Below are 13,428 nucleotides of genomic sequence, written 5' to 3'. Positions count from 1 at the left end.
ATGAATAACTTTATGAACATAATTGGAGGCTAAATGTGAAGCTCTGTATGGAGCTCAAGTGTTGTCATGTTTGTAGGACATCTGAGAACACAAGAATTCCACAGGAATTAGCGCTTGTTTGATCTCTGTTTGCTGTTTTGGCATCTTTTTGCACATATACATTTATTTTCCTGCACAGTATACTAGACCTCTTTGTGAATAAGATCTCTATAAGCTTACCTGTGTGTGATTAAAGGAAAAGCAATTCTGAATATCCCATGTAGGTTAATCCATAAACCCTATTCACAATATAAGAATGGTAGGAGTTTAAGTATAGAGTCTGACTATAATGTAGAAGTGGAATCTTTTTAACGTTTATCATTTTAATCACACAAGTTGAATACATTTGGTCAAATTGAAATATCTAATAATTTATTCACATAGAAACCAGTAAATTTTAGGGTTCATAGCACAAAACGTTTTTGATTAAAAAAAAAAAAAACAAGCTATGCCATATAGCTTCTTTACTCTCAATAAAATAGCATAATTGCAGTTAAATTTAAGATAACAATAAAACTGAAACATTCGAGATTATATCGGTTGGAGCACAATGTGATGGATATAATGAGAAAATCCTCATCAGAAATTTCACCACAAGGAAATATCAATAGCTAACACCCATATTCTCCAACTAGAAATCAAGAATATTTGAGATCTTGGCATAAAAGGCACAAATCACAAAGCAAAGCACGCCTGTGTCATTTGTCACAAAGAAGCATTGACATTTGTGCAACATGGAAAAAGATCAGCATTTTTCAGACTCCTCCGATATCACAGGTACGCAGGGAACAGACCTTCCCCTTAATGCCAGTGTATCGCTCCCGGGACAGATGGAAGTGTCTGCCAGAAAAGAGGAGTATATAGAAGAGAATGCATCCATACCTGTCCTGGAGATCTTGGCTCATATACTGAGGAAGCTGCTGCTATAGTACTGTTAGTAGTAAATAAATACACTGCAGCTTTTAGTAACATGACCAGTGGCAGCAGCACTTGTGGGAATTCTGTAAGACTGAAGAATGTTAACAATGCTGGAAACCCCTCATAAATAAAAGTTTACCACTTGCACTTAAATGTGTGATGGCAGGTCCCTCTTTGCTTCAAATAAGCCTATTTTTTTAGAAAAGTTTGAGTCCTTGAAATAAAGGAGCGTCTTCAGAAGAGAACTGCACAGAGGAATGGCTTTCCTGGTTTTTAAGGTGCTTTGGAAATACAGGTGAAACATCTGTGGTGTTTCCTTCTGTAATGGGCCATCGTACAAGCATCTTGTTAGCAGCCTATCTGCTATATTTCTATAACAAGCCTATCTTCATCATCACTGCTAGTGTCATCATACTCAACTCTGGTTTGCTTCCTCATCATCTCTAAACCTCTCTTTTTGTAGGTCTTGGAAGGTGTTGCAGAGTAAGTCTGGAACTCGGGGGACCTGAGAGTAATTTGGGGCTTTGTAAAGGTAGCAGCAGCTGTTCCGTGTGGCCTTGCAGAGCCGTGTGACTGCAGGTGGGCTCCGTTCTTGTCTGCACCTGCGTGAAGGTCAAGGATTTTTTGAGAAAAGTTTGCCCGCTCTGTGTATTCTGCACTGGGTGATTTAGCTCTTGTGACTGACTCAGGAAGAGACTCTGCTTTTGATTCTAATAAATGTGAACACCCAGGCTGGGAACTGGCAGTTGAGCTTTCTTTTGGAGATGAATATGTGTTCTCTTCCGTTGGAGGTTTCTCCGTTCCTGAGGCCTGGATCTCTGGGTCCAGTGCACCAAATCTTTGACTCTCTGACTCTACGTGTAGTATGTTTTCCTGGCTTGCTTCTAGATGTGAGGAAGCGGGATCCATAGTCTCTGAGTTTGTGCTGTCAAGGTGATCACCTGTGCCTGGATTTGTAAAATTAGAAGGGCAAGGCCAACAAGAAGGTGCCATCGAGTCACTGTGAACATGTGGCTCTGGCTCCCCCGGGGCTGATCGCGGATGCACAAGTGGTTGTGTCACTAAGCAGCAGATTTCCACATCACTGCTGCCTTGCTGAGTGGTGGGATTCACTGTGGATGGAAAGGAATGAGCTGTCGTAGGTATTTCCAGAGGAGCTGTAATGTTCTGAAACGAGAAGTTTGTTCTTGTGTGTTCCCTGGTTTGCTCAGAAACGTCCTGTAGAAATCAGTTGGGGGGGGAAAAATACAGTTAAAAGTTTCAATCCAGAGCAATTCCATCTTTCAAAAAAGTGCAATGATAACTAAGTTGTTATTTAGAAAACATTTACTTCACTATATTTTAACCCCCAAAATACCTTTAACACATTTTAAAACTCAATTCGTGATAAAAAGTAGCCACAACTTGAACTTTAAAACAGCTGAATATAACTCAAGTTTCAATTACCAATATCTTTTAATAAAAAGTAATACAGAATTAAGGTACAATACTTACTTTTTTATCCATTTTGGTTTTTTGCTTAACGTGGTTTAGATTTTCAGTATGGGAAAATATTCCTGAGTTATTCTTTCCTTCTTTTTTCCTTCTGCAAAGTGGCTTGTCTGAGGTGGAACAAGATGTGTCCTTTTGCTGGTGTAGGTAATTTTCTATTGAAAAGAGGTTGAAGAAACTTTTGATTTTTATTCCCTCACATGCTAGAACTTACTAAATTACTCATCATCATACCACTGAACTCACTTCTACATTTTTACTGTTTTCTGTAAACGTTTATTCTAAGCATGATATAATTTCTTATTTACTGTCTATGTGTTTGGTTTGTTTGTTTTTTTTATTGGCCATTACTGTTATGCAAAGTAATAGCTACTGATATCTGCTCCGAACAAACACAAGGTATTGTCCCTGCTTCCAAGACGGTTGTGGTATAAACATCATTTACATTGATGCTTCTAATTAAATGAGGGGTGGTCACTGAAACATGAAAGTAGGTCAACACGCCACATTCATTTCACACTGCAAACAGTCTTGTCTCAGAAACTGAAAACACTCCATCTTAAATCTGCTTAGGCTTCTAGTAAAATGTTAGACTGAATTATTTTTAAATGCCCTCCTAATTGTCAAATTCATATATGTAAGTATGTGCATGAAAATCATTGTGTGTTCAGTTCTGAAAACGAGAGATGTTTGTATTTTTGCTTGCAGCACGTACTGAAGGACAAAAGTGTTTTTGCAGTTCCACATGGAACAGGTGCACGTCAGAGATACTGCTAACGTTCATTCTCTGAAAAAATGAACATTCAATACATTAAAAAATATTCAGAATACTTACCTTGTACCTTTGATTGAGGAGAATGGCACTTCTTATACTTATTAAATGCACAGGGTTGTGATGAATAGCCCTTTTTCAAAGCATCCAGTGTCCTATTTGGAAAACAGTGCCGCTTGCTTAGTCGGTTAATTTTGAGCTGAGCGTATCCCTGTACGTGCCTCCCTCTGTACCTGCATTGCCAGAGGCATCGGAAGGGTACAAAATATATGTGCAATTTAAAAGCAGCCAGAGTAGAACAGTACCACATCATCAGGAAAACTTAAGTCTAACGGCAATTTACTACTGTGAAGATGTTTGTATATGTTGACTCAAAAAAAATCAAGATTTTAGGCAAGAGACCCACAATTATTTTATCAGTTTGTTCCTCGGTAGGATTCACTAAATCTTTGGCTTGCTAAGAGAAAAGGAATTTTTAAACAGTAGACTTGATAAAGACTGGAATTGCAGGGCAGTCACCTGAGACTGCAGAGTTGTTGGCTTTTTTATTTTCACTTCTTTTGCACTACCTGTTCATCATCACCAATGAACAACAAAAGTATTTCAGTTATTTCGAAAACTCACGCTGAATAACCCAGCTCTGCTTTGTTTCTTACTCTAGTTAGATTTTTCAGAAACTCCTAATGATCGAGACTGAAAGTCCCATTCCTGCATCGGTAGAATCAGTCACTGTACACAGAGTAATAAGCCAACCTAAAAGGACGTGCTTATTCATGTGTTTGGGGTATTAGAAAAACACGTTACATTGCATGGTTAACAGTTTAGCCACTAATAGGTATGACCTGAGCTTTCAGGACCCTGTACTTAACTGAGTGCCTGTACTTATTTGATATAGCCAAATAAATACATTCTGAGACCAGCAGGAAAACAAAACAAAACAAAATAAAAACACACACACAGAGAAAAAAATAAAAATAAAGAAGTCCTAGGAGAATGTCACTCGACTCGATAACATAGACCCAAGTCTTCTATTTTTGTCCTTATGCTCCCTCAACACTGCAGTGCTGTTTGCCAAACCAGACACGGTGATTAAGTTACTGGCACTGGTTCGTCCACAAGGGAGTCACTCTGTCTGTTTTTGATCATGAAATAAAATCAGAGGGATATATGCACACAATATGTGGTTCTTATTGAAGCAATTAATCAGACATTCTGCTGCCCCACACTCTTGAAAGACCGGAGGCTAAATCTTCCATGAAATACAGAGAAACTGGGCTGATTAATACGATGTGCCTTTGATAGCTTTATACCCAAATTCTTCCTGCTTTTTATTTAAACTGAATAATCCTTTTAACTACAGATGGTTTTGTTAGTTTGTGTTAGAACCTGATATTTATTCTTCTGCATTATCTTGTGAATACAAATTCATGATATAGATCTTCTGAGGACAAAAGGGTCTCACCAATGTTTTTTGGCTGTAACAGGATTAAAAACTGAAGTATTATGTTTTAGTTCCCTTCAAACGTAAGCAAACGCTGACAGTTTTGACAGATAAGAATCATTCCTAAAGCGTAGCAGGAGACAATCGACCAGTCATCATCTTTCTTTGCTCTATGTCTGTTTTCCTTAGAACAGTCTGTTCCTGATAGCAAACAACATGTTGGTATTTTTTTATAGTTCACCCTTGTGGAACTGCTGCCATGTGGGAATAGCTCTTTCTGATTTACTTTTCCCCCCACTTTTGACAAGGTTGAATTTGGGGGATTACTTTTTATTTTCTGTGTACTTTTTACACTCATTTTAGCGAAACTACGTCTGCATCTGGGGAAGCTGAAAGCCATATTCCTTACCATTTGGGGGTGACTTTAATCTTTTTCTGTTTGTGGCTCCTCTTGAGTTTATTTGTTAAGAGTTTTTCCTTTTTGCAAACGACTGTTCTCTTCTTTTGCTCTGAAATATTTTTGATAGCACCACCAGGAGCTGCTGAGCTTAACTGTTGAGAACATTAAAAAAAAAATGAAGTACATTAAAATTGTGCATTACATTGACTGAGAGACTGGAAATCTATGCTCTTTTTAAATAGCACTGAACAGCACAACTCTGATTTTTTCCTAGAACTGGTGTGTTGTTTTTTTCTAATCACTCTGTCCATCTACTTCTATAAAATAAAACAACTCGCTGCTTTTGAGAATCTGGGTAGAATTAGTGTATGTTCTTTTGTATTCTTCTTCCTATATAAAAAGTAAGCTTAGTCTTGCCGAGCTGTTCAGGATCTGTACAGACAGACTAGTCAGTCTTCACTTAGCTAAAAAAGAAAAGTTTTCAAGCCTTAAACGCTCCACGGGGTATTAATGCAATGTGGTTTTGTTGCCATTCCAGTGTATCTAGGTGATGGGAGATCTAGTGCACAGTCTGTCTTTGGCTCCAGGTGTCTCCAAGTCTAATAAAGGCTTGACATTAATGGTCTACTTAATTCCTACTGTAATTCAAATATTCACTTAAAAGTAAAACAGTGAAATACATATGCTATTACAGAAGAATTTAAAATAGAAGTGGAAAAATCAATAAATAGAAATACGCTCTTCTCACTAGACAGCACTCCTAGTGAAATTCTCAAGTGAAAGATACTTATATATTCACACAAAAGTCTGTATTTTTCATTCATCAAATGAATCTGTAATTTACTTTATAAAAACATAAATTGTACATTCTGTATTGACAAATGCCTGTAATTGTCCATAAATATACTTCTGATAATTATTTTATTCTTCTACTCAGAGGGGGGTTCAGTCAGTTACACGTCCTTGAGAAAGAAATAGGATTATTAATATATTACCTCCTGCATCTGTTGTCCTTTAGAAAAGGATGAAACCCATGTTCTTAGGCTCCTGTTTGTTAAGCCATATGCCACAGTCTTGCTAATATTTTTCATTTTGAAAATAGAGAGATCATATTTTAACAGTGCGCATTCATTGCTGGACTCCTTGTCACAGGTGTGCATGGAGGAATAAGCGGAGTCTGCATTTCCCCTCTGCTCCGCAGGCAGGGGAAGGCTTCTTGTTAAACAACACCACGTCAAGCGGGGTTCAGCATTCAGTGACGGGAAGGTGCTCTTTGTGCTTGATACTGATAAATGTCTAGAGTAGCAAGTCAGATTACTGTGGGGTAGTATGGGGAATTCTTTACAGTGAGTGGTGAGAGCGTGGCAATAACATGCACCAAAAGAACGGCAAAATGAAGTGGGGCTGTCTGTCGAGCTCCGAGAATGCTGCGTATCCTGCAGTGTTGGCAACGCGTTCTTTAGGACGCACAGCCCTCCAGCTCTGTCCCGTCCCGTCCCTGGCTCTGCACCCTTGCTGGAAGCTGATGTCGTTATCAAAGAGTCGCTGCCTGAGGAAAGATAATGCAAAACCTTCCTCTCTTCCTTGATGTCAGCTGATATGAAAAAACCACTTGGATACATAGAAGTAAAGCATATTTTCTTCTTCGGGGTCTGCGTAGAGCAAGTAGCGATGCTCATCCACTTCTCTTCTGTTTGCCTCTGATAATTTAATTTATTTTTGTTCTGTTTGTTCTTCCAAGCATCTCTTACAGCATCCTGCTGCCTGAAGTTTTGGTTATAAAAGGTGTTATCTGCTGCGGCTAAGGTATTTGTGTTTTCTGAACTGACTGGTGAACAAAATACTGGAGTTTTCCAGTTTGTGTGTACATTCCGTCCTAGCTCTCCTTTGCTGACCTTTTGTCTCACTTCCGATTTTAAAGGAGACCAAACCACATCATCAGAATGAGAACTGGGTGATCCGCTGTGGGAGGAGCAGGGGGGGTTGGCCAAGGTGTCTGTCACAGGTGTGCACGGTGGAATCTTCTCTTCTGATCTAAGCAAAAGCGACCAATCTGAGGCTCCCTTGTCTTGTGGCAACTTAAGGATATACTTTGGAGAAAAGGCATTTTGTTGTGGGACTGGAGCTAAATGACCAGATTGCAGATCATGAATTTTAGAAGACACGTCAGCAGCATTGTCACTGGAAAGTGGTACTTTTGCTCCAGTTTTCACAAGACATGTTTTGACATCTTTATCTGTTGCATTGTGCAAGGCAAAAGAATTGCAATCGCTTCCCCTTAATTCAGGCCCTAAAAATCCCACAAATGAAGCTTTTGAGATACCTGCTGAATGGGAAAGCAGGTTGACATCACTACAATCAAGATCTTTTGCGGGGAGTTTGATTGTTTTCATGTATTCCACATTCTCAGTACTTCCAGTGGATTCATTATTTCCTGTGCTTAATTTTTGCTCCTCTGCTTCACTGGAGAATTTCACCAGGGCTGTGGAAAGACCCCGAGTGACAGTGCAATAGGCTCTCTCTGCTTCATTCATGGCACTGCTTTCACTGCTGGGACTAGGACAGGAATTTGAACTAATGTTTTGTGTCTTCTCCACTTCAAATTTCAGCTTTTTTCTTTCTGATGGTAAATTCTGGGATTTCCCTGCCACTTCTCTGTTGTTGCAATGGACCCAGGAGGGTGTCAGGGCATGCTGGCCAGATTCCTTGTTCCTGCTCTGGTTTCCATAATTGTTTGAAGTGCTTTTACAGCCTGATTCAAATGTACTGGATTCTTTCCCAGGGCTCGGGTTTTCCCATTTTCTACTCTGTACTGGCAAGCAGGCGTCATTCCTTCTGTTAGTGTTCAGCTGACACCAAGTATTTTGAAGCCTGAGCTCACAACTGCTTGGAGCTCGTAATGTGCTGCTGCCAGCTGTGGATTTATCTGTGTCACTGCCACTGGGCTCTGGGGAAGTGTTGCTGGTTACAGTATGTGCACCAGCATTTACTGAACATGATGGCTGCATTACACAGGTTAAACTGTCTGTGGTTTCCTCGGAGGACACACTCTGCAGAAAATTATTTCCATTAGTACAGGTTTCTGATTTCCCAGTGTTTAAACCTGTTGCCACAAGGGAGGAAAGACTGTCACTTACAGAGCTCCTGCCATCGCTTTCCTCAGTAATTTCAGTACTGCTGACTGACTCCTTCGAATCTGGAGTGAAGCTTGTAATATCTGGAATCTTATTCCCCCTTTGTTTAATTTTCTTGGCATTCTGACTGCTTTTCATTTTCTGGTAGATTTTCTTAAATGTTTCATCTCCATACATCTGCCATTTTTCTTGCGAGAACATCTTTAACTTCCTTTGATTGTGTTTCTTATTTTTAGCACTGATTACTTCTCCAGCCCCAAGCTTTTTACTCCCTTGCAACTCTTCTGACAGAGAAGGATGATCAGCCACATTACTTAGTGGCAAATCATCCACTGCTGTTTGTCTGACTAGAGCTCTGGGATGGCTATTAGGAAAATCCACTGAACTTGCAGCAAGATTGTTGCCAGGCAGCAAACCAGCAGTGCCTGTGTTTGCAGATTGCTTAGTAAGAGAAAGCGGTTTGGAGAAACCTGCTTTGTCATGGGCCATTCTTGCGCCCTCCACAAACGGCAAAGAGTTGCTTCGTGTCACAGGCACAGTGTCTATCGTTGTGGAGAACTGGGTGGGGACTGAATGAAAAAACATTGGCTTACATTTTTCTAGGGGTGCAAAGGTAGATTTCGCTGAACAAAGGGAAAGATTCTTTTTCCTATTTACATCACAAGTTCTGATGTCAAAATGAAAGGAGTCTTTGTATGTGTAAGGCATTGGCAGATCAATGCTTCCCTGTTTAGAAAGGACAGTTTTTCTGGGCCTAACGTTGTCTAAGTGGGTATCATCCACCACACTTTTGTTATGAGAAATAAGATTTGAAATGTGCTCCTCCAGCCTCTTTTTCTCTAGCATCAAGGCTGTAGCTTTCTCAGCTGCATCTAGCTTTGCACTGCTTCCGGAGGGACACCTGGAGCTGCTGAGGGCAGTTTCGTTTTCCAGTTCCGTGCTGTGCTCATAGAGACTGTGCAGCGGGCTGGATGATGCCATCTGTTGTTCTGTGCTATCAGAGCGTGACAGATACCCTGAGTCAGTGCTCTCACACTTCTTTAGCTTGCAGTCAAACGGCTTGTAATCCCACTGCTTTTCTGAAGAGGTTGCTTGCTGCCTTTGCAACTGAATATGCTTACTGGCAGTTGGAGTTCTTTGCTCCTGTATCTTCTTTCTCTGGCACTGACCACTTGGCAAAGCACCTGGAGATGATAAACTTTGAGGTTCTCTTTCAGGAACGCCCTGATTAGCTTCGGAACTCAACGACTGACTTGTTGTTTCTTGGTTTTCTGAAGCAAATGATGAATTGCTGGTTGCTGGCAGTGAAAGGTCATTAAGAAGTTTCTCAGTGTCTGTTACAGCACTGGTCTCTGAACTCCTTAGTTTCATCTGTATCTGCTTGTCTTCACAGGTGCTACTAAGTAGTTTGCTGCCTTGATGTGAGGTGACACTCTCTGTTGATTTCTCATTTTGCTCTAATATGCCACCGCTGTCAGAGGCTGAGGGCAGTCTGGTATTGTTGACATGCGTTTGAGTTCTTCTGTGTTTATATAAATTGCTTTGAGTTTTAAATGCAATGCCACAAGTGGTACATGGAAAGGGCCTCTCTCCTGTGTGAGAGCGAATATGTTTCTCAAGGACACTTGGCTTCAAACAATCTCGCCCACAGTGTTTGCAAATATATTTCCCAGCTTTTTTTGATTTTCCTGGGCTTCCAATAGATGCATTCACACAAGAATTTGGTGATGATAAAACTGGTAAAGTGCTCACTATGTTCAATGTCAGAGTTTGCCCAAGTTGTTTCTGAAAAACTGACTGGGACTGATCGGTGCCTTCTGAAGGAACAAGCGGGTTCAGGATCAGGGGTATGTTGCTGCTGTCCAGATTTACACAGCTCCTGGCAGTCACCAGCTGACTGTTTGGCTGGAAGCATCCTGCCTGGACGGGCCGATACAGCGGGATGGTGAGGGCTTTGAGATACAGAGGCTGGGACAGGGCTTGTTCCCGTTGAGGAACCACGCTGCCCTGGCTGAGATCTGGAGATCCCTGCGCAGGCTGAAGAGAAGAGGCTGGAACTGGCTGATCTGCTGGTGCAGCTGTAGAACCCGGCTGCTGCTGGGCCTCCATTTCAAGGGTTATACTCCATATGCTCATGGATCTGCAAGGGAGGAGAAACAAAACAAGTAGAAATCCTCAGATAGTAAAATAAACACTTTCAACTGCTGGACTGCAAAAGCTAGCAATTAAGAATGTCACAAATCTTATATACAGGCATTATACAGACAATAATTACTTCATTTCCCAATAACATTGATTCATCTTTCATTTCTTAGCTAGGAATTCAAGTCTGGTACAGTGTAAAGAACACTGAACATTGCACTTCTTCACCCCAAAAATTCTAGTGTAATAAAAATCCCAGAAAACAACCTGTAAAATGAAGTGATCTGCGCACAGCAATGTTTTAGAGTTTGCCTCTTCTCCTTATTCAGTTATCAAGCATGGACTTTTCGTGTCCACTTCAGAGATTTCTACGTGGAACAATCACTTAAGTGGCTTTGTAATGTAGGTATTGACTATATTGATGAAAGAATGCTAAGAGACTATGGCTTGTTAAAGGCATTAAGTTACTATCCATATTTGGCAGTGTGGTTAACAGTACAGGATAACAGTGGATTTCCCTAATTTGCAAAGTGAGGTTAGAGACATTTCAAGTCCTGTCAAGATGGTTCTTTAGCTATACAGTCACCTTTATCTATAGCAATTTAAACAGCAGCAAGTGATAACACATGAACCAATGATACTCATAAACCAAGCAAGCAGTAGTTTTCACAAAGCTATGAAAATAGAGTTGAGGGAAGAGAATATGCTGTAGAGACAAGACTCAAAGAAGAAAAGTGAAGCCTGCACACCACGTAGCTAGAACATCTAACAAGCACCACATCAGACAAAACGATTGCTAGTATCTGCACTCCCTGCATCCCCTGGAGAGAAGTGTGGAAATGCAGAATTTACATTTCCACCCTGAAAAACCTGCTCCAGCATCACAGACTATGTTCTCTTTTGGAATATCCTCATGCACACGTGTGGCCGATGAGCCCTCCAAGGCCAGCCTCTAGGTCAGGAGGACTTTTGGTGCACAGATGGTTTTAATATGAACCCTGTAGTTCCAAAGTACTAGAATTTCTGTGTAATTTCGCTTATTCTGTTAAGTTTCTGGGGCCCAAAATACAGTGTAACTCCGAGAATTTTTTCAGTGCTCTGTAAAGTTCTACAAAGAAAATAACTGATTGCAGAAAAGTTAAAGTATTAACTAATGGTAAACAATTAAACTAAATGGTGATACACAATCTCATTACTTTTAAGAGTTTAATAATGCATTTCTACCAGCTGTGGTAGTTTGCTGCTTTTCACAGCAAACTAAAGATATTTTCTTCCTAAGTGAAACTTCTGTGGCTTGTATTCTACTGCAGCAAATACAATCACACTTTTCATATCTGTCGTTAATATATTTTAAAAATCCACTATATTTCTTTGTACATTGACAAAAATAGCTTCTCTCAAACTAATTCTACCCCAAGGCTAATTCTGGGTAGTCCTCGCCTAAAGTAGAACAACTTCCTCTGCTGATTGTCGCCCAGGCTCTGCTGCTGAGCATCTACCTGATGTTCTGAGGTCAGGTTGTAACTTGTGGCATCAAACTACAGGCATAAAAGCTTGATCCTAATTAGATAAAGAAAAAATTCCTATAAACAAAACTAGAAGTAGAACTTGGCCAGTCCACAATTTTCTAAATTAGTTTCTTAAGCTATCAAAACTGGTCCATAAAATTTCATTTAAATATCATTATTTTGTTCCTAGTTTGAATGATACCTTTAGGTACACACCATACGTTGATCTGCAGAACACTGAAAAGCCAAAAAGTGGAGTAGTTTCAGGCAATAAATCAGCATAGCAGAAACTGTTTTATTCTGTATATAAGTATAAAGTATTTGGATATATTTAATATATTTTATAAAAATTACTTCATTTTATCAGCACTGTTATAATAATCTTAGATTATACAACCAAAGTATTTTTGTCTTCTGCATGGCACAAGTAACGGCTCTGTCAACTGCATTCATTAAATAAACATATAGCTACTTATTTCCTGCACTTAGATATTTTTGACACCCCATTGAGAGGAGCGTCATTGTCTCAAAGCAGATGCAGTGCTCAGTGCCCTGGCTTGGTCTACAGCTATAATCTGTAGACATGACAGAGTTAGTTTATTTTTGTAACCACACAGAAGCAGCTTTTCAACATCCTGATCATACATAATGTGCTACATTATACTAGGAGTCTTTGCCTTTTTAAAAAGCTTTTGGTGATCCCAACCTTAAATGTAATAGCAGAGAGCATACAAATCCTCTTTAGTCTGCAAATAATTTTAGCTCGCTTACCTTTTATCAAGCCAGGCATTTCAGCAAAAGAAGTCTCATTTCTGTCAATATGTGATGCAAGCAGAGAGAAACGAGGACAAAGACTTGAAACAGATTAGAAGTAGGAAGTTGTTTTTTTCTTTTCTTTTTTTTTTCACATGGGTGTCACAGTAACAACCTTCAGAAAACAGGAAGAGATGAACCAGAAGAAAATGAAGTAGCATTTCAATCTCTTTGTAGCCTTTATCATTATTCATGTAAGAATCTATGAACAGAATCAGCTGTCTTCAAAATGTAGACATTTTGTACTTGGCATTCAATTGTATTATTCAGTGAAATACACTGACGTAATGGGAGAATTTTTTTCTTCATACCCCTAAAGGTAATTTCCTTATAACTTTACAGTAAAGATCTCTTTTTAAATATGTTGGAAAACAAAACTATGGTGGAGAGAAGACACTTGCTACATATGAAATGCTAAACTCACCCACCAGCTCCTGCTCGTGGTGCCCGGCAGGAGGGCAGGGAGCAGTAACCAGGAGGGAAAATCCCTAAAGAACGTTACAAGTGTTTAGGTCATGCTCAAGAAACCTGCCTAAAATTTGTGAAAAGCCGGGGGGAAAACAGGATAGGGGATAGTCAAGAGAAGTGAAAAGATGATTTTAAGAATTTAGATTTTGCTTGTGGGTTGATTTCCTTGAAGAGTCCTCAGATAAAGCAGCCAAGGTGTCCTGTGAGGAGACACCTGCTCTCCATGCAAACTCCTCTTCCAAACATGGACTGGAACGGCTCCTTCCTCCACTGCCATTACACTCAGTGAATCCAAACTGGAA

General features: G+C 39.9%; 1 protein-coding gene across 1 annotated transcript; it reads right to left on the bottom strand.

Annotated features, from left to right (window-relative positions):
• Positions 1 to 435: 435 nt before the first annotated feature.
• On the bottom strand, positions 436 to 12,752 carry ZNF831 (zinc finger protein 831). Its single transcript, XM_065849900.2, has 6 exons — positions 12,617 to 12,752; positions 6,057 to 10,335; positions 5,071 to 5,213; positions 3,284 to 3,453; positions 2,452 to 2,603; positions 436 to 2,175 (listed from the first exon to the last, which is right to left on the bottom strand). The coding sequence occupies exons 2-6, from the start codon at positions 10,329 to 10,331 to the stop codon at positions 1,321 to 1,323; spliced, it is 5,595 nt and encodes a 1,864-aa protein (XP_065705972.2). The 5' UTR covers positions 10,332 to 10,335; positions 12,617 to 12,752; the 3' UTR covers positions 436 to 1,320.
• Positions 12,753 to 13,428: the final 676 nt, after the last annotated feature.

The sequence above is a fragment of the Patagioenas fasciata genome, chromosome 16 (assembly GCF_037038585.1).
Source record: "Patagioenas fasciata isolate bPatFas1 chromosome 16, bPatFas1.hap1, whole genome shotgun sequence".
Classification (NCBI taxonomy): domain Eukaryota; kingdom Metazoa; phylum Chordata; class Aves; order Columbiformes; family Columbidae; genus Patagioenas; species Patagioenas fasciata.
The sequence above is the reverse complement of the archived record's forward strand: the minus strand, read 5'-3'. Positions and strand labels throughout refer to the sequence as shown.

Bases quoted from the DNA above. Each gene is read 5' to 3' on its own strand.
- ZNF831 (XM_065849900.2), bottom strand. From the start codon at position 10,331: ATGAGCATATGGAGTATAACCCTTGAAATGGAGGCCCAGCAGCAGCCG. The intron at 5,214-6,056 runs GTAATATATTAA...TGTTCTCAACAG, and splicing joins AAGGACAACAGATGCAGGAG to TTAAGCTCAGCAGCTCCTGG. The intron at 3,454-5,070 runs GTAAGGAATATG...CTGGCAATGCAG, and splicing joins ATTAAAGTCACCCCCAAATG to GTACAGAGGGAGGCACGTAC.